Source organism: Malaclemys terrapin, chromosome 3 (genome assembly GCF_027887155.1).
Source record: "Malaclemys terrapin pileata isolate rMalTer1 chromosome 3, rMalTer1.hap1, whole genome shotgun sequence".
In the NCBI taxonomy this organism is placed as follows: domain Eukaryota; kingdom Metazoa; phylum Chordata; order Testudines; family Emydidae; genus Malaclemys; species Malaclemys terrapin.
This window is the reverse complement of record NC_071507.1, coordinates 98,343,056-98,362,982: the sequence shown is the minus strand read 5'-3', so window position 1 is coordinate 98,362,982 and position 19,927 is coordinate 98,343,056. Positions and strand designations below refer to the sequence as shown.

General features: G+C 42.3%; 1 protein-coding gene across 2 annotated transcripts in view; it reads left to right on the top strand.

The window, feature by feature from the left end:
* Window positions 1–11,132: 11,132 nt before the first annotated feature.
* SASH1 (SAM and SH3 domain containing 1) overlaps window positions 11,133–19,927 on the top strand; it is a 248,113-nt gene continuing 239,318 nt past the window's right edge. Inside the window, exon 1 of one of the 2 annotated variants that reach the window (XM_054021817.1) lies at window positions 11,133–11,232. In XM_054021817.1, the coding sequence (XP_053877792.1) occupies window positions 11,188–11,232 (45 nt within the window). In that variant the 5' untranslated portion in view covers window positions 11,133–11,187. Of the gene's footprint in view, window positions 11,253–19,927 lie in introns of both variants that reach the window. The other variant, XM_054021818.1, reaches the window with a different exon arrangement.

The following is a 19,927-nucleotide window of genomic DNA, read 5'->3' as shown; positions in this document are numbered from 1 at the left end:
TTAAAATTTTCAGGTGACACCAAGTTGGGAGGGGTTGCAAGCACTTTGGAGGACAGGATTAGAATTCAAAGGCCCTTGGTAAATTGGAGAATTGGTCTGAAATGAACAAGATGAAATGCAATAATGAGAAGTGCATAATACTACACTTTGGAAGAAAAAAGTTAAATGCACAAAAACAAAATGGTGAAAATTGGCTAAACAGTAATACAGCAGAAAAGAATCTCTGGGTTATAGTGAAACAAATTGAATATGTCAACAGTGTGATGCTGTGGCAAAAAAAGCAAATGTCATTCTGGGATGTTGTGACAGGGCAGTTTAAGGGCAAGGAGGACCAGGGAGCAGCCAGCCCTTTTCTGGAGACAAGTCCAGCAGATGGGTGCTGCGAATCAGCCAACCAGCTGGATAGCGTCTAGTGACTGGGTCTGATTCCCAGCTAGAGGGTATAAATAAATGCTCTCCCTCCTTGAGGGAACCAGGGACCAGGAGAAGGCTACTCCTGTGGCTGCAGCAGAAGGCTGCAAGAGGGTAAGCAAGTAAGTGGACACCTGAGGCTGAGGAAGGACCAGACCCTCTAACTACCAGTGGGCCCCACATTTTCAGTTGAGAACTGTCACATTGTTATTCCACATTTCTTTTTGTGTGAGTGTTGAGAAATACTCCCCCTACCCCCTGAGGAAAGGGCTGCAAACTGAACTGGGCATGACTAATAGTTTGTCCCAGGCTGGTGATCAGGTCCACTAGCCTACAGATATATTACCAGGAGTGCCATATGTGAGACATGGGAGGTAACTGTTCTGCTCTGCATGGCACTGGAGTATTGTGCCCAGTTCTGGGTGCCACATTTTAAGGACGATGTGAACAAGTTGGAGAGTATCCAGATGAGAGCAACAAAAATAATAAAAGGCTTAGAAAACCTGACCTATAAGAAACAGCTGAAAGAATTGGACATGTTGAGTCTAGAGGTGAGAAGGCTGGGGGAGGGGCAATGATAAGAGTCTTCAAATATGCTAAGGGCTGTTACAAAGAGGACTCAATTGTTTACTCCATGTCCACTGAAGGTAGGACAAGAAGTAATGGGCTTAACCTGCCTCAGGAGAGATTTAGATTAGACATTAGGAAAAACTTTCTAACTAAAAGGATAGTTAAGCACTGGAACAGGTTAACTGGGAGGTGGTGGAATCTCCATCGCTGGAGTTTAAGAACAGGTTAGTCAGATCTGTTCCGTCTAGATATACATAATCCTGTTTCAGTGTGGCAAGATGGACTAGATGACTTCTTGAGGTCTCTTCCAGTCCCACATTTCTATGATTCTATGTTACACTGTTGTTACACACCTGACAGTTCACTTTCTGCTCTCACATCCCACCCTACCTCACTGAAATCAGTAAGATTGCACAGGATATAGGGGAGGTTTGGGGTTTTTTTGGTATGACAGCAATGATGGATGGTTACAGCTGTGTTTGTGTAGAGTGAGCTTGGCCATCCTAGATCCTTGTGCCCTCCTGAAACAAATCTCTGGTTTTGTCTTGCTTTGAGCAAATGTAGACCCTTCTGGGCCTTCACAGCATGCTGAGTGACTATGTACATGTGCTAGAGAGGTTATGTCCTTTGAGACCAATACTGGATCTTTTCCAAACCCAAGTATTCAAAAACTCATGAGTCAGGCCCAAATATGAGATTAATAATAAAAAGTTAGATTATTTTATATACCTTCTGGTATTTGAGCTGTTAGTGTTTGTTTTCCTCTTTAACCATGAAGACTAAACTTTTTTTTATTTTTTTAATAAAAATGGAATAATTTAATAACATGATTCCAGGAGCTGAAGCTTTCATGATATTTTGATTTTTCTTTTCCTTAGTCTCTTGATAAAAGTGTTGTCAACTCATGGTTTTAAAAGTCACTCTTTCCTACGAACTACCAAACCCTGGAATAACTCTTCGTACTGTGCTGTCAAGGAGTTCAATAAATAGCATGCTGGTTATTTACATGATTCTGGCTTATTTTGACAGGTCAATCACACCAGTATCTCCTGTTACAAGCTTGAACTGTAAATGTTTTCCCCTGGTGCTCGATTGCTATGTTAAAGTGATCACAATGAGTTTCTGCCATAGCAGCCTGAGAAAACAATATTTTAAAATCTCTGCTGGAATGTTTAAACTAAAAAGGCAAAAGCTCTGATTTATTAGAGAATTTCATACAAGGGTAGAGGAACCTATTTATGCTTCCTGTCAAAGTGCCTCTCTTGTTGACTGTAAACTGCTGTAACTTCTTGGATCAATAAAGGGCATAGCCTAGGGATAGTAATTACAATAATTGGTAAGTCTACTGTTAATGTCAGGGAAAGGAACAAGTTGTGTGGGAAACAAACAACATGGCCAAGGCAGTTTATAGAACTGTCGGAACATTGTTACAATAAGATGAGCTTTGCCACCTTCCTTGTCTCTTTGGGTAAGATAAATGAAAGCTCTGTATTTTTTTTTTAATGTAATGTTAGCCTTAGCCATTGGAGCTAACCTAAATTAATTTTTATATCTCCCTATGCCCCAGACCATGGATGGTCAGACTCCTTTTCTCGCCTTTCTCAGGGGGACCTTGTCAGACAAATCCCAGAAAACAGTGTGTGCTGGTGTGTAAAAAGCCCACGTAAGCACATCTCCTTGTTTGCAGACTGCTTCCATGGACACCTAGAATCTAGTTCCCCCACACAATGTGGCAAACTGCATAATGGGTCTCCTCTCCCCTACAGAATGGGAGGCCAGCTTTAGTATGCATGCTACAGGCAAGCATTGTGGTTCTGCTCTCACAAACTCAGGACAGGTGAAGTTAAGGGTGCTGGCAGGCATGTTGTTTGAGTGTCTGTTACCTTTCAGGAACATTAGGGTTTGGTTTTTGAATGGATTGAAATTTAAGGATAAGGTTACACTTCTCAAACATGGCACCCAAACTACTGAATTCTGCCACGGCAGAGATGCCATTGCACCCTTCTCCCTTCTTTGCATCTCAAAACAGTTGTTTTATAATGATTCAGACATTTGTCTCAGATATGATGTGTGATTTGCCTCCATAGTAACCATCACTTTCTTCATGTCAGTGCTCTCATTTCGTGACCTTGGCATAGGACACCTGTATCTGGAGATACACTCAGGTGGGGCTCTGAAGCCCACACCCTTTCCTAGGCTTAGAGCTCAAGCTTCAGCTACACCATTAGTTTTAGAGTGCTAGCATGAGCCCCACTATGCTATCAACTCAGGGTGGGAGATTTGCTTCTGCGGGCTGTATAGACATACCCTAAGACTAACAGAGTAGACCTGATCCAATGGTATGCCTCCTTAGGTCTGCGGGCCATGACTTCTCCTCTGAAAGTCTTCACTCACTATCTTGTAGAACTGAGTCCTGATGCTGCAACCTCCTCAGATCAACAAAAGAAGACTTGCTATAGAAAATCTTTGTAGCTCCTCAGGACTGGGTCTCCTCTGCTACAGAAGATACCAAGTGGATAGGCACAGGACTCCTCCTGTCAGCTTCGTAATTTCAGAAGGACTAGAATCCTCCTTGTAAGGAATAGAGAAGGAGCTAGAATTGACAAGAAGCTGGGGAGGGGGAAGAGGGAGAAGCAGAACCAGGAGAAATCTTCCACCTCCTGCTGCCTCTCAGCCTCTTAATGCATTCGGGGAAGGGATGAACCTCTCCTTCCAACCCCAGCTGTTGCTTGTTGGGACCCTTGTAAGGGTTCTCGGAGAGTGAAGTCTCTGGCCTCTGTTTCCACTGACCTCCACCCACCATGAGTCTTTGGATGCTAGTCAGGGTTGTTAAGTCCTACATCAGCCTTAATACTCTGGTGTTCTTCCCATACCAGTAGTATGTTCCTGAATCCTAAATGAGCCAAACATGCATGCCAGCCTCCAAATATAAAGAAAATACTCATGAGGGATTGATAATCTTACTCATTCTCATGGGGTGGGGTGGGTTTGCCCCCTGACATGACTCCTGTGGGTCATGAGTAGGGAGCTAACAAGCTGTTAAGGTTTCCTTGGTGTACATCTGTCCAGCTTTAGTGTAACCTTCATGTTTCTCCCACTTCTGGGGCACACTTCAAGGCTATTGGAGGCTTTCCTACTTCCTGAACTCTTTATTTTATTAGTAATAAAATAAATTGCAAGAATTCTTTCTCTTGCTTTAAATTCTTGGGATTTTTTTTATATGCCTCTATAATAAACAGGAAGAGAATTCCCTTCATGTTTCAGATTTTTATAGCCAGAATTGTTACTATTCATGTAATGATTCTCAGTTCTAAAACCGAATCCGGTGTTACACAGCTGGGGGTATTTGAGTTGTGTTTTTTTACTATCAAAACTCAGTTTGTAATAAGAATCCAAAAAGGTATTTTGAAACATCAGAAAGAGGCTGTTGACATAGATGTATAGTGGAGTGTGTGTGTTTCTGGCAAGGCTGAAGGTTCAGTCTAAGATATTTAAAAATTGTTTGTATTGAGCACAGAATACTGCTCACAAGAATGAATGACTGTCTAATACCGAATGGCCAAATTCTGCTACCCTTACTCAGTAAGATACTACTCAACATATGTTTGTAACCTCTGCATTACTTGAACTTGTTAGCCCTGATCCAAAGCCCACTGAAGTCAATGGGAAAACTCTCGTTGACTTCAGTAGGCTTGAATTATGTTCTGTATCGACCGTGTTAGCATAATGAAGTCAGGGCAAATTCTTCTAGATTCATTATAGAGCACTGATTCAGGATGTACTGGAGGTGCACTGTGGTAGATAGGTGAAGTTGGAATTTTCTAAGTGCTAAATTATTGTTATTGCAGGTTATGAATCCTATTCAGTCACGCAATTCCCCTTCTAATGTCAGATATCCTCTATTTATATCACAGCACTGACCATATAAAATATGAGCGCATAGTTTCAGCTATTTCATATAACTTTAAAGTCTGTTTTTCCTTTCTTCTGTGATGTTGCATTTCTTATAAACTAGTGTTGTAACACTCTGAGGTAAACATCAATTCATATCACAATCTTGCCTGCATCACACAGTGAGACAACATTCTGCTCTGTTGATGTTCCACAGAAAATGCTTTGACCTGACATTTATTCTACGCATAATGTGGGGGAAAGAGTATGCAGATTACTGATGCAGCTAATTCAGATAGTTACACTCAGATAAACTATGATGCTTAGCTTGCAAATGGCTGAAGGCCATTGAAACAAATCAAACCAGACTACTTATGCCAAACCCTAGATACATTTCTTTGAGTTCTATTTAAGGATAAGGTTGACAGCCTCAGCATAGATGGCTACAGATTTGGGGTGAATTCCTGGCCCCACTGAAGTCATTGGCAAAGGTCCAGATTTGTAAATGTATTGTGGCACTTACCTTTGCAATACCTAACTGATTTAGGAGCCTAAATGTAATTTTCAAAAGGGATTTAGGCATCTTAGTAGTCTAAATCCCATTGACTGTCATTTAAATAAGTCAGCCTGCCTGAGCTGGGTGCAAGCAAAAGCATTGTTAGATAATTAGAGTTGCCAGGCGTCCAGTTTGCGAAAAGGGACCCTGGCGTCTCCGGTCAGCACAGCTGACCAGGCCTCTAAAAGTCCAGATGGTCACAGCAGCTGGCTCAACGCAGCTCCCGGAAGTGACTGGCATGTCCCTCCGGATCCTAGGCGCAGGTGCGCCCAGAGAGGCTCCACATACTGCCCCTGTCTGAGGCACAGGCTCTGCCCCAGGCAGCAGCAGGGCCTCAGGGAAGAGGGAGCAGGAAGGGTGTTCAGTTTTCTGCAGTCAGAAAGCAACCCTATAGATGTTTGGAACATTTTCACATATCCATCGTTTTCTGGGAGGGATCGATATATGAATACTTCAGAATGGTGCATAAAGATTTACTATTCACCTTTTTGAGCTTACAGTTTTTTTGCAGTAATTGAACTTCAGACTGTTCTCTGGTTTTGTTTTGTTTTTTTGACCTCCTGCTAAGGAAGAAGAGAAAGATCTTTGTTGGATGTTTATTACGATCCGGATAGAGCCTGGCACCTCTGTGCAAAACTGAGTTTGCAAGAGAAATTGGACAGTAAGAGACTTTTTAAAGATAGCTTCATTTGTGCACCTGTGCCTCATTCCCTGCAACCTACTCTCTTGGTTAATCTTTGCAATGTCTAATAATTGACAAGATGCTGGGCTTGTAAACCCTACTGATGCCACCACCTGCCATATCCTAGTACATGAGACTCACCATATGAGTCTGCTGACTGGAGAGTTGCTGCTGAGCTCTCGCATATTTGGCCTTGTCTATTTCTTCATGGTTAGTCTAGCAATGGTGGAATCACTAGTGTACACACAGCCCAGGCATTTTTATGTGGAAGTTAACTTTTTGGCAACCGTGTAAGGCTAATCTTTAATTTGATTGGACATCTTGATTTCAAGAATGTAGACAAGATAAGGTCAAAAAACTCTCTTTGGCTAGATACAGTAGTGGGATTACAGGAAATCTGGGATCTGGCTATGGAGCTTAATTGAAGGATATATTTTAAACTTTTGGACTAAGTTTACACAATTCTAAACAGTAAATCGAGTACTGGAGATGCCCTGGCTGTAACTGGAAAGATCAGAGGGCTAAGACTCCCTTGCAAAGGGACAAAAGTGTGTCTTACAAAATGTGAGGAGATTTGTAGTCAGTTGCAGAATTCACAGAATAAAACAGGAAAGGCATATTTGCTGATAGGCGCAGTGTGGTAGTTCCTGAAAATTAAGGAAGCCTTACTAATTTTAGATTTGTTGCTTAACAACATCCTTCTTTTCTGCCTATTTCTGTAAGCAGCATCCTGTTTTTTTTTTAATTTTGTTTATTTGAGGAGAACATTGAAGTGGCTAAAACAATTTAAGGCACCGATTAAAGGTGCATCTAAGTTTATCGCTCATCATACTTAAGTGGAAAAAGTAGATATGCTTAGTTCATCAGTCTATGGGATATCAAATGCATTTAAGAGTTCTTAAATCAGATTGTTAAATTTTCCTAATGTGTAATTGCTGATTGGTGTTAATGGGCATAAGTATATGACTAGGGGTACATCTACACTACAGGGGGGAGTCGATTTAAGATACGCAAATTCAGCTACGTGAATAGCGTAGCTGAATTCGACGTATCGCAGCCGACTTACCCCGCTGTGAGGACGGCGGCAAAATCGACTTCTGCGGCTTTCTGTCGGCGGCGCTTACTCCCACCTCCGCTGGTGGAGTAAGAGCGCCGATTCGGGGATCGATTGTTGGGACGCGATAAATCGATCCCCGAGAGGTCGATTTCTACTCGCCGATTCAGGCGGGTAGTGTAGACCTAGCCTAGGTTTCTGAATTAGAATCTGCTGTGGAGATCTTGCTAGTGTCAGATACAAGGATTTATGAAAATGTGGAATTGTTACTGTTTAGATCAATAGCTGGATGCAATTAAAGGTTATCTACATTTGGATAAATAGTTCATTCAAACATCAGATTATGACATTCCTTAGTAGAATCTCTTAGCCCCCAAATTTCTGTTCATTAGGTTTTTTAATACTTATGCAGATTTGATGGTGTCCTTTGTTTTCTGCTTGAAAGTGGAGTGGTATGAATGTTTAAAGGCATGCAGTCTAGTTGCTCAGCCCTCGAATCTAGTGGGGAGCGCCCTTTGCATTATTAATGTAAATTATTTTTCCAAATCGCAGCTGCATGTTGATGGGGATGGTCATATAACCACTGTATTTGTTTCCTGACACTGCGGCACAGGCAACCAGTAGAGGATGCTCAGGATTACTTACAAACTTTTATTCCCAGAACTGTGATGACATCACTGATTGTAAGGAAGTAACAAAAACGGGAACATAATGTCCACACTGTGTCAGACCAATGGCCTGTTATCCTGTCTTCTGACAGTGGCCCATGCCAGATGCTTCAGAGGGAATGAACAGAATAGGGCAATTAGTGAGTGATCCATCCCCTGTTATCTAGTCCCAGTTTCTTAGGGTTACCATATTCAAACATTTAAAAAAGAGGACACTCCACGGGGCCCCGGCCCTGCCCCAACTCCGCTCCGCCCCCGCCCCAACCCTGCCCCTTCTCTGCCCCCATTCCAACCCCTTCCCCAAAGTCCCTGCCCCAACTCTGCCCCCTCCTCTGAGCACCCCGCATTCCCCCTCCTCCCTCCCGCTCTGATCTTGGTTGGGGGTTGCTAAGTGCTTCCCTGCTCCCCACTCGCTCCGCAGCCCCTATGCCCTTGCCTGCCCTGCTCCTCCTCACCCTGCAGCCTCTGCACCCCCACGCCCCTGCAGCCTCTGTGCCCCTTGCTCCCCACTCGCCCTGCAGCCTCTGCACCCGCCCCGCCCCTGCAGCCTCTGTGCCCCCTGCTCCCCACTCACCCTGCAGCCTCTGCGCCCCCTGCCTGCCCTGCCCCTGCAACCTCTACACACACAAACACATCCCGCCGCCTGCCCTGCTCCCCCCGCTCACCCGGCAGAGGGAGAAATGCAGGCTCCACGTGGAATCAAACACAACCGTGCTGCTCTGTGGAGGAGGAGGGAGCGGGGGAGGGGGAGGGACTCTGGCTGCTACAGGCCCTAGTGGCTGCAAGCAGCTTTCAGTCAGGCCAGGCATCCAATCAGCCGCGCCGCACTCCGCAGGAGGGGAAGGGGGAAATCCCAGACATTTCTACTTGATTAGAAATCCCCCCCGGATGGCCATTTAACGCTGAAAAAGCCGGACATGTCCGGGAAAACCCGGACGGATGGTAACCCTACAGTTCCTGGCAGTTGGAGATTTAGAGGCACCCAGAGCATGGGGTTGCATCCCTGACCATCTTGGTTAATAGCCATTGATGGATCTACCCTCCATAAACTCATCTAATTCTTTTTTGAACCCGGTTATATTTTTGTCCTTCACAGCATCCTCAGCAACAAGTTCCACAAGTTGACCATACGTTGTGTGAAAAAGAACTGCCTTACGTTTGTTTTTAAATCTGCTGCCTATTAATTTCATCAATAGTCAACAAGACACAGTGGCTTGTTTGGGCTGTGTGAAACTTGTGTGGTCTGGTGAGTGTTAATCTGTTGGCAGGCACCAGAATGAACACGGTAGGCTCACTTTGAGGTTTTGGCTTCTACACCCTCCCCCCCATACCCTAGAATTACCCCCACACCCTCCAAAAAAACTTATTTTAAACACTTTCTGGTGGGGCATGGCTCTGGCACTCACTCGGGTCCAAATTACCTTCTCCCAGGTGCTGAGGAGGCACTGATGAAGCTGCTAATCAGTGTTTTGGTATGGGGTCTAGGGTTGCTAACCTTGCAGGGTTGTCCTGGAGTCTCCAGGAATTAAAGATTCATCTTTAAAGATTATATCATGTGATGAAACCTCCAGGAATATGGCCAACCAAAATTGGCAACCTTAGTAGGGTCACTTTCTCCCAGTCCTTGCAGTGCAATTAGCGGGTATTGTGTGCCTGCACTCTCCACTATGTAAGGCAGTGGGAGCCAGGAAACATCCCTGCCACTTGCTCTACTAATCTGTCAGCACAGCTTTCTCATAATGACTACAACATGATATTTTGAAAGACCTCTCTCTATGTAAACAGAGATACTAGGACTCCACTAGGGTACTACAGAATTTGGAGAAAACTGTAGCAATGGTGTTTCTGATTATTTATTTTGAGCAGCTGATGTTCCCCGCAACTTGCTCCATTTTCTCTTTTAAGGGATCTTTCCATTCTACATTGTTGCTTGGCCCATGCATTTTTCTTTTTTACGCCTGCTAGCGACAAAAAGAACTTGCAAGCACAATGAGGTAGTCAGAAGAGGGCTTTAAGAAGGGGTGCTAAGTAAACTGTTTTTTCTGCTTGCAAATTACAACAATCTTTGAACAATAAAGGTTGAAGCTGTAAAGAAAATGAGTCTGGATTGACTGAACTGCTTTGATTTCTCACTTTACATGCTGTAAACTTTGCACAGGCAAAATGTCAGATGGTGCTGGCTTGTCATGAGCTATCAAGAGACACAGTTTGCATACTGTGCAACAGTTAAATATGTCAAATGGGAGCTTGCAGGGGGGAAAGCTTGTCTGATCCCCTTAGAGAAGGTTTCATGGGTACATAAAGGTCTGACAAGTATTTATTGCCTTTGAGTGGTATTTCTAGTCTGCTGACTTGTAAATCTTTCCACCTTCTTTGGATTACGTGTAAGGGCAGCTGAGTGAAAGCTTTAAAGATCATGTACAAACACTAAAAATTACTAATATTCCACTGGTTTCTCCCTCGTGACAGCTGATCATTAGGTTGTAATGTCTCCCTTTTCATCCTGCATCAATAAGTTTTTGCTAAACTCTTCAGAGTACATTCTCCTCTCGGTGCACAGATGTTACTCTCACTAGAGTTGATGGGAGTTGTAAATACATGTCAGGAGGTAAATGTTTCCTGTAGGTTGCACCTGAGACTGAATATCTCCATTTCTCCATAATACTCTGCACATTTGTCTTTCCTTTTTTCTTTAATAGACAGCTCATTTTAAATAATTATAATAACTGATAATCATGCAAGCAGACTTAAGTTTGTATAATTTCTTCCTGTTAGAATAGTTGCTACACACATCTGAGAGTCTATAGTAGCAGAGTTCACTTAATTTTACATGCAGATTATGGGCTTGAAGTTACTTTCTTAGTTATAAGTAACACCCACACTTAGTTCTATATGTGTATTCTGTAACTTCATACACCTTAAACTTGCACATCAGAGACGTATAATTAGAAGCCTCTGGCTCAAGCTTGCTTTGCTTTCTTTTGGCTGAACACAGAACCCACTAGAAGGTTGTACTTGGAACATCATTTTTGAGGTGTGGCAAAGTTACACATGGTAACATGAGTTGAAGATTTATGAATGGCAGTTAGGGGATATGTATTATTTCTTGAGTCTGAGTATAACTCAATTGAATGCCTGCACAATATGTGAGACATACTTAGCTTTTGAATCATAAGTAACATGCCACTCCCCTGCTTACTTGTGACCTCGCTTTCTACAAAACTTCCTTGCATCAGCAGAATACAACACTGTGTTTTAGAATGCTCTTGTAGCAATACAATGTCTTCTTTCCTACACTCGATTGAGTAGTTGGAGTGATATTTTTGACAAGGAAGAAATAATTTCTCTCTTTGCTATGGAGCATTTTGCAAATGAAGCTGAGTTTTGGAATCAAGTCCTGGTGAGTTGAAGTAAGAAGTGGTGAGTGAAAGATTATGTTACTGTGCTCTTTATCCAACAATATTTGAAAATTAAGATGAAAGATTTTTTTTTTTTTTTGGCATTAAGATTGCAGGCTTATATGTTATCTTAAAGGAGAAAACAGGATGTGCTGGCTATGCAATTTACAAGACACTATCAATGATAACCACTCTTGTGCCATGAAAAAACTGAATGTAAATTCTTTGGATGGCAGGAAATACTAATCAGATCTATTGTGACTTCTGAAAACAGAACGTGACCTGGTCAAATAGATTTTTCTTTTTAATCTATACAGTAGATATATCTACACAATATAAACCTTTACATTTTTAAATAGTCTCAAAAACCTTTGTGTTTGTTGTTTTTAATTATAAGGAATTTTTATTGTTGGTCTATTCCAGTCGGCAAGGAAAAACTAATTTTGTTGCAGATGGAGGAAAATCTTATTAAATGATTAAGAATACGATCGCTCTCTTTCTGAAAACTGCTTCCACAGCATTCTGTGTGTTTCGTAAACAGCTGGATTTGCCATTTCCTTTTTTTTTTCCCCACTGAGATACAATTTGTTACCTCAGTTAGTGAGCTATCAGTTTCAGCCACTGAGAGACGCAACGTTTCTTTAAAAAAAAAATTCAATCTGATTTTCTTGCCTCTGTATATGGTAGATGGATTGAAAAGTCTAGAAATAGTAACCGGCACTTATGAATAGAGAGGTAATGATATGCTGTGCCTGCAGGTTAGGGCAGGTAAACTTTACTTATCAGTTCTCTGATTACTGATGGTAATTTGGGCATTTGCTCACTTGAACAGGTCAAAAAAAAATATTGACCAAAGTAATTAAAGAAGTTCTTTTGTTGTAGAGACAGCAATACCTAATGGTTAAAGTGAGTCCTGGAATCCGACTCCTTGTTCTGCCACAGACTTGCTATATGAGCTTGGGCAAGCCACATGGGACCAGATTCTACCACATTTAATTAGTATATTATTCATTGAGAAAGATACCATGGCAGCATCTATCCATTAGCTTTCTCATCTGTAAAATGGCGGGGAGGGGGGTAATTTTTATCTACCCCACAAGGCAGCTGTGAGTCTTTATTCATCAATGTTTGTAAAATGCTTTTGGATCCAGACATGACATGGAGGCGGGCGGGGGCAGAGATAAGCACATGGGATCATGTGCTTACCCAGATTTCTGCCAGGATTTATGGGTTTGTTTGTTTTTTGTGGGGAGTTGGTTGAAAATATGTCCACGTCCCCTTTCACACACCTCACCTCCCACTCCCTTCCCCCCTCCAATCAGCAGTTATGCGTCACCTCTGTTTGGATCCTTGGATAAAATTGCAAAGGGTTATTAGAGATCACATATTTACTCTGTAATGACCTCATATCCGTTTCCTTATGCATGTGGATAGCATGACGTTACTATTGGGAAAAGAGGATTAAACTTAAACCACACACAAACAAAAACTGAGTTTGAAAGGAATTAATAGCTTTAATTTCTTTTTAAAATAAAACAGTAACTAACTGCTTTGGGCTATCCAAATCTTGAAAGTCCAGGTGTACATAAACAAGATAAATGTTAGAAATGAATGACTTTTACTAAGTTGAGTTTTTCATTATAAATAAAATTCTAGCAAGTCTACAAAGTGTGAGATTTCATTTTGTTGTCTTCCATCAATTGTTCAGACAATATTAACTCATGACAGAAGGTCACAGGTGAAATGAATTACCTAGTGCACACTTAGGCCCTGATCCTGCAATGAGATTCTTGCAGCTGAGCTTCTGTGCCCGTGCAGAGCCGGACTTAGTCAATGGGGCTCCACTTGTGCACAGGAGTCTGCCCACTTGCACCAAAATAACATCAAACTGAGTGAACTGAAATGGTTTTAGTTATTTCAGTGCATGCTTCTGTGTAGGCAAGGCCTCAGATGACTTGCCCTAAATATACCAAAATTGTTTTATGCAGTTATTTCTAATAAAAACTAGTGGACAGATGCCCAGTTTTACTTTTTTTCTCTCTATTTTTTGTATTCCTTTTCTACCAGTATTATAAACCCTGCAAACACCAATGGATTTTATAAACTTGACAGTTTCCTATGGAGTTTGCAAGCTCTGCCAGGAGCAGAGAGCCGGTAGGCCCAGAACTTGGGCTTATAAATGCCACAGGAGAAAGGCAGATGATCTTCGTGCAGCCTAATGGGTTTCTACCTAGTTTGAAGTTAAGATTCTGATACTTTTCTGGGGCAGACACAGAAGAAGTTTTATCTTCACAGGTCCATAGAATGTCACTTTATAGGGCAATGTGCCTTTTCATCATTCTTCTCGCAGATTCTAAGGCCAGAAGGACCATTGTGGTCCTCTAGTCTGACTTCCTGTACAACACAGGCCATAGAACTTTCCCAAAATAATTCTGAAAGCAGATTTTTTAGAAAAACGTCCAACCTTGTGTGATGGGTTGGGTCACAGAAACCACCTTGGGAACTGCCACCTGATGTGTTGAGACTAACTCTGAGCCCGTTTTCCCTGGCAGTTTAGGACTTTGCCTGGTTGTGCCAGACATGCTAGCCTTCTACAAACACAGACTCCGGTCTGAACCACATCCCCAAAAAGCTGCAGGCTTAACTGAAAACCGCTTAAGAAGTGCTCCTGTCTCCAACACCCAGATACCCCGTTCCCAATGGGATCCAAACCCCAAATAAATCCATTTTACTCTGTATAAAGCTTAAACAGAGTAAACTCATGAATTGTTTGCCCTCTATGACACTGACAGAGAGAGATGCACAGCTGTTTGGTCCTCCAGGAATTAATTACTTGCTCTAGGTTAATTAATAAGTAAAAAGTGATTTTATTAAATATAAAAAGTAGGATTTAAGTGGTTCCAAGTAATAACAGACAGAACAAAGTAAATTACCAAACAAAATAAAATAAAACTTGCAAATCTAAGCCTAATCCAGTAGGAAACTAAATGCAGGTAAATCTCACTCTCAGATGTTCCAATAAGCTTCTTTTACAGACTAGGCTTCCTCCTAGTCTGGGTCCAGCAGTCACTCACACCCCCGTAGTTATTGTCCTTTGTTCCAGTTTCTTTCAGGCATCTCTTTGGGGTGGAGAGGCTGCCTCTTGAGTCAGCTGAAGACAAAATGAAGGGGTTTCCAGGGGCTTATATAGGCTTTCTCTTGTGGGTAGAAACCCCTCTATCCTCCTGTGTAGAATCACAGCTACAAGATGGAGTTTTGGAGTACCTGGGCATGTCAGATGTCCATGCATGACTCAGTTCTCTACAGGCCGACGCCACTGCCACATGTTAGCCCAAACATTCCCAGGAAAGCTCAGATGTGGATTGGCATCTATCAATGTCCATTGTTAGCTAAGTACTCCCAATTACTTGAATAACCCCTTCACACTACATTGACCAAATCTGCTTTATGTGCTTCCTACAGCAAACACTTTAAATACAAGCATAGAGCCAATGCTCATAACTTCAAATATAAAAATGTTACATGCATACGAATAGGATGAATACATTCAGTAGAACATAACCTTTGCAAAGATATGTTACATGGCATATCTAGCATAAAACATATTCCAGTTATGTCATATTTACACTCATAAGCCTATTTCTATGAAGCATTATGGGGTGCAACGTCACACCCTGATTTTAAAATGGCCCGTTATGGAGAATCCACTGCAACCCTGCATGGATTCTTCCAATGGTTAATTACTCTCACTGTTAAAAATGTATTTGTCTAGCTTCAACTTCCAGCCATTGCATTGCATTATATTCATGTTAAAAATAGCATGAAGGTGGCACACTTTTAGAACATAGTAATTTAGTTGGGAGGGGAAGGCCAGGAAAAGTAGATGTACCATAGTTTAAAAAAAACAAACTCTGTACTTTGGAACTTTGAGCATGTTCACATTCTCTAACATCATCCCTAACTACTCATAGTGAAGAACCCACCTACATGCCACATGAAAGAAATAGAATTTTTGGTTGAACAATGATGTCAAGCATCCGTTAGGTACAGTGGACTCTTAGGTCAGTATAGAGGGTAAATAAGTTGTTGGGGTCCAGCCCATGTGATCAGGCTGGCCATAGAAAAGTTGATCTTTGGCAAGTTTGAAGTCTCTGGTCAATATTGGGAAGGTGACTCTGGCTATCCAGTCCATATTAAGGTGATGGACAGGGGCAGGTCATGTTTCAAATGTGCAGAAAGTAGTGTGAGATGTTGTGATTTCTGTCCTATTCCTGAAAGATGGTGTAGGACCTCTTCTCCAACCTCTGTTTATGGGAAGAATTAAAAGTACCCAGCTCAAAGTATGAATGGAAAGCTTTTATAATATTACTATCTATCATTTCCATTACAGTAGATCCTAGAGACCCAGTTATATGGGAACCCCAGAATGCTGGTTGGTGTGCAGGCATATAGTACGTCTGGTATCCAGACATCTAGTAAGAGGTAGTCCCTGCCTCAACGCTTACAATGCTCCAATCTGGCAACTGACTCCAGACAGATTTGCTCCTGTTGACTTCAATTACAAGATTTGGGCATTAATTAAAAGCAGACACCCAAAGTGGTTGTAACAAACAAATGCAGGGAGGACAAGGGCAACAGTGTTAGAAGCATGTGGTGACATGGACTGTCTCATTGTGCTTACTGAATCTCTAACCTTCTACAATCCCAGCTGAGGGGGAATGGTGACCGGGGAGAAGAAGGCAAAGTTAAGGTTGTTTTTTAACTTTATTTAAATATTTCCTGATATATATATTTTTGCCCTGATGTTTAGGGGTTTGGTTTGTGTTGGTTTTTTTGTTTGTTTGTTTTTTGTTTTTTCTTTTTAACTAGATATACAGTTTCCAAACTAATTATTTTTTTCATAAGTTTTCTAATCATATTTTGAATTATTCAATATATATGTACAAATAGCAGAGATTTTTCAGGGTGTTTGTATCTGCTATAATTACATATAAAGTCTTTTGCCTTTAGGCCACCCATTGGAACCTGGCCAAGAACAAGTTGTGAATTAATGTCATTGCTGTTTGATGCTTGGTTGACTAGATTTCTTACTGAACATGTCACATCACAGTTGACAAAGCCATTGGCAATCTTGTCCGACAGGCCAAGCACTGCATGGGAATGGAGCCTGAACACGCCTCTCATCCCCTGAGGGGGTCCCTGTTTGCCAGAGTTGAGGTACCCTTGCAGAGATCCGCAAGGCAGCTTGCACTGCTGCTACTTCTACTACACCTATTGTGCAGATAAACGGAGGACATCACTTTCAAAACCATCCAAAGTATTGAAAATTCTAAAACAAGATAAAACAAGAGACCTTTTATTTTAAACTATGTATTTGGAGGCGGGAAGGGTGGGAGAGTTCTAGCAAGAAGAGATCACCACACTAACTAAAATTCTTTGATTTGCCAGTGATGTTGGCAAATGCCTGTCCATCAGTCTTTTGCACCTAAGTTAACTTCCAAAATTGATTTATTTTGTGGTCTTATTCTCTGCATGTTCACCCCACAGTCTGTTTGATAGATAGTAATAAAACTGGGCAAAAGATTTATGCCAGCCTTCAGGATTTGTTGTTTGGCAGTGCACGTGTTTTCACACTTCAAATAGTGTATACATGGGTAAGTACTCCTCCCCACCCCACCCCACCCCCTTATAGGCTCTATTAGAGGAAAAGTCTTGCTTATTTTCAGTTACTTATGAGACACCTTTTAACAAGGGCATTTATTTGGGCTTATCCATGCTTCTATACACCAAGAACAATTTCTTAATCAGTGCTAGTTTCCCAGTGGTGATTTGCAATGTTAAGTTTTGCCCCATCAAAAAGGCATGCTGAGAACATGGCATCTTCCTGGTGCTACATTTCTTCTTGCAGTAGAGACCACCTTTTGAGAACAAGGCAGTGATTACTCAGCATTATGGATAGGGTCAGTTGCCGTATAGAAACTGAAGTTGTAATGAAGGCCTAACCTATTTAAATTAGGCTTAAACAGTGAGAGCTTAAAAACTAATTATTTCAATATATATTGAGAGGCTGTGCCACTGCCCGGAGTATGGAGAGACACTAGATGACTGAATACTAGAATGCATAGACACTGATACTAAAATACTGAATCCAGATTTTAAAAAGGATGTTGAAAAATTGGATAAGGTGCAATTTGAAGGGTGGAAAGAATGCCTTACAGTGAGATTTAAATAGCTATTTAGCCTTAATGATCTCTTTAAGTCTAAAGATCTGCTTAGTTTCTCAAACAAAAATGATTTGATTAGGCCGGGTGTATAGGTACTAGAGAGAAAATACCAGATACTAAAGAGCTCTTTAATCTAGCAGAGAAAGGCATAACAAGAACTACTGGCTGGAAGCTGAAAGCAGCCAAATTCAAATTAGAAATTAGGCACAATTTTTTAATACTGTGGGTGATTAGCTATTGGAATAAACTACCAAAGGGAGTGGTGAATTCTCCATCTCCTGATGTCTTCAAATCAAGACTAGATGCCTTTCAGGAAGATATTCTTTAGCCACACACAAGTTATTGGGCTCTGTATAAAGGAAACTGGGTTAAATTCTTTGGCCCGTGTTATGCAGGACTTCAGACAAGATGACTTAGTGTTCCCTTTTGGCCTTAAACTCTGACTCTCTCAGTTCCTCTCTGGGTACCCCTTTTGCATTGGGGGATGGAGGAGGCTATTTATTGTTTTGAAATGGTGTGGCTGACTTTCCACATTGCTGTGCTAGCCAGTGCAAGGGGGAGCCATGATTTCTGGTAACTTTTTGCCCCTCTTCATCTACTCACTTGTGAGGAGTCAGCAGCTGTGCAGTCCATGCGGTCTTCACAGGACACAGAGGTTAAGCCTAGCATGGCCATATGGAGATCTAAGGCCATGTTAAGGCTAGGTACAATCTTTGCACTGCATAAGAAGAGACCAAAATAAATGCATTTTCAGTGCTCCCCTTCCTCCTGCATGTTTTCTTACTGAGTTCAACAGTTCCTGGGTTTGTTTTGGATTGACTTATTTGAATCTAATTGCTTGGCATTCTACAACCAAGTTAGGAATTCTACTTAGGAGTTGGTTCATCTTTGCAAGTACAAGCTGAGCAAGGTATATCTACACGTGTGTGCAAAACTACCTGAATGATAAAAAACATTGTCACAGGGTGACTGCCTCCTTTAAGGTGAGATGGGGGTCAGCCCCACCTATGCCATGATTGATTAGCTGCTTCCCAGCCTGAGGGGGCAGGGCTAAGGGGTGAGCTGATGCTTTAATGGGCAACTGCACGTTTTAGAAGAACAGAGAGAAATCAGTGTGAGGGAGGAGAGGGCGGACAGGCTCGTGTGGAAGGCCCTGAGCCAGGGTCTGCGGGAGGCTGCGTACTCTAGGGGAGCCAGCTTAGGAGCTGAGTGCTCTGTACTGGAGCAGAGGAAAGGACTCAAAGCCCAGAAAGGGACTGAGAACAGAGTCCAGGCGGTGGGCTGAAGAGGGCAGAAGAACCTTTTGTTTGCTGGGACTTTTTAGATGTACTTTTGTTAACCCTGGAAGGGGTTACATTTGTTTTTGACTTGGCCGGAGGGACAATCCACATCTCCAGCATGACTGTGTGTAGAGTTTATTAAGGAGCCCTGACAGAGGGCAGTGAGGCAGGGCACTGCAGAGCCACCCCGGGCATGAGGGGGCTCTTGGGAGGCAGCTACATTGTTACAGCAATCTTCAGTGTTAGGTTATTAATCGAAAGTAATATTAATACTAGTATACTTCCTCTTTTTAGAACTACCGATAGCCTCTAACTATGACTGTGTAAGAAGCATTGATTGGTCTGGAATGTTGCTGTGTTCAGGCAGTGGTTGATGGCTTTCTGACTTCATTACTTTCTGTCTCTTGGGCTCAGAAAAGTGCCCTAGAGTCTCTGTTGTCTGCTCAAGTATTTCATTCAGTGTAAAACAAGCTAGCAACACAATCACAATCTACTAATGTAATTTTTGTAAGGTGAGAACTCTATTGGACTGTGAGGCAGGATCAAGGCAGTGTCTTAAATATATTGAAATAAGAGATTCCCTGGTTGGTCCTCATCTGTCAAGCTCTGCAGGATCTATGCTACCAGCCAAATCATAGCATGTAGTTGGGCCTGCTGTTACTGATATCTTTTCACTGTAGTAAGGCCATTGGGCAGGGGCGGCTCTATGGCACGCCTGCAGGAGGTCTGCTGGTGCCGTGCCTTCAGCATCCCTACCGCCGAAGCCGCAGGACCGGCGGACCTCCCGCAGGCATGCCACCAAAGGCAGCCTGACGGCCGCCCTCACAGCAACCAGCAGGCCACCCCCCGCGGCTTGCCGCCCCAGGCACGCGCTTGCTACGCTGGTGCCTGGAGCCGCCCCTGCCATTGGGATATGCTTCAAGGAAACACTCACTGAAAAACTGCAAGTTCCCCAGTGTGTGTTGCCATCTTCAAACAAATAGTGAACAATACAAAGGGATCGCACCTTCCTTTAGTTAAAGTGGTAAAGTATAAAGATTTTCTGTAGAGATGAGTATGAAAATTCTAAAGCTAATAGGTGTTAAATACAGTCACACAGAGCATTACAAAACTCATGGACCAAAGCCAAAACAATTTTCCCATGGGAGGAAGAGAATCTTATGGTGTCCCAGAGTTTAAGGGGAGATTCAAGA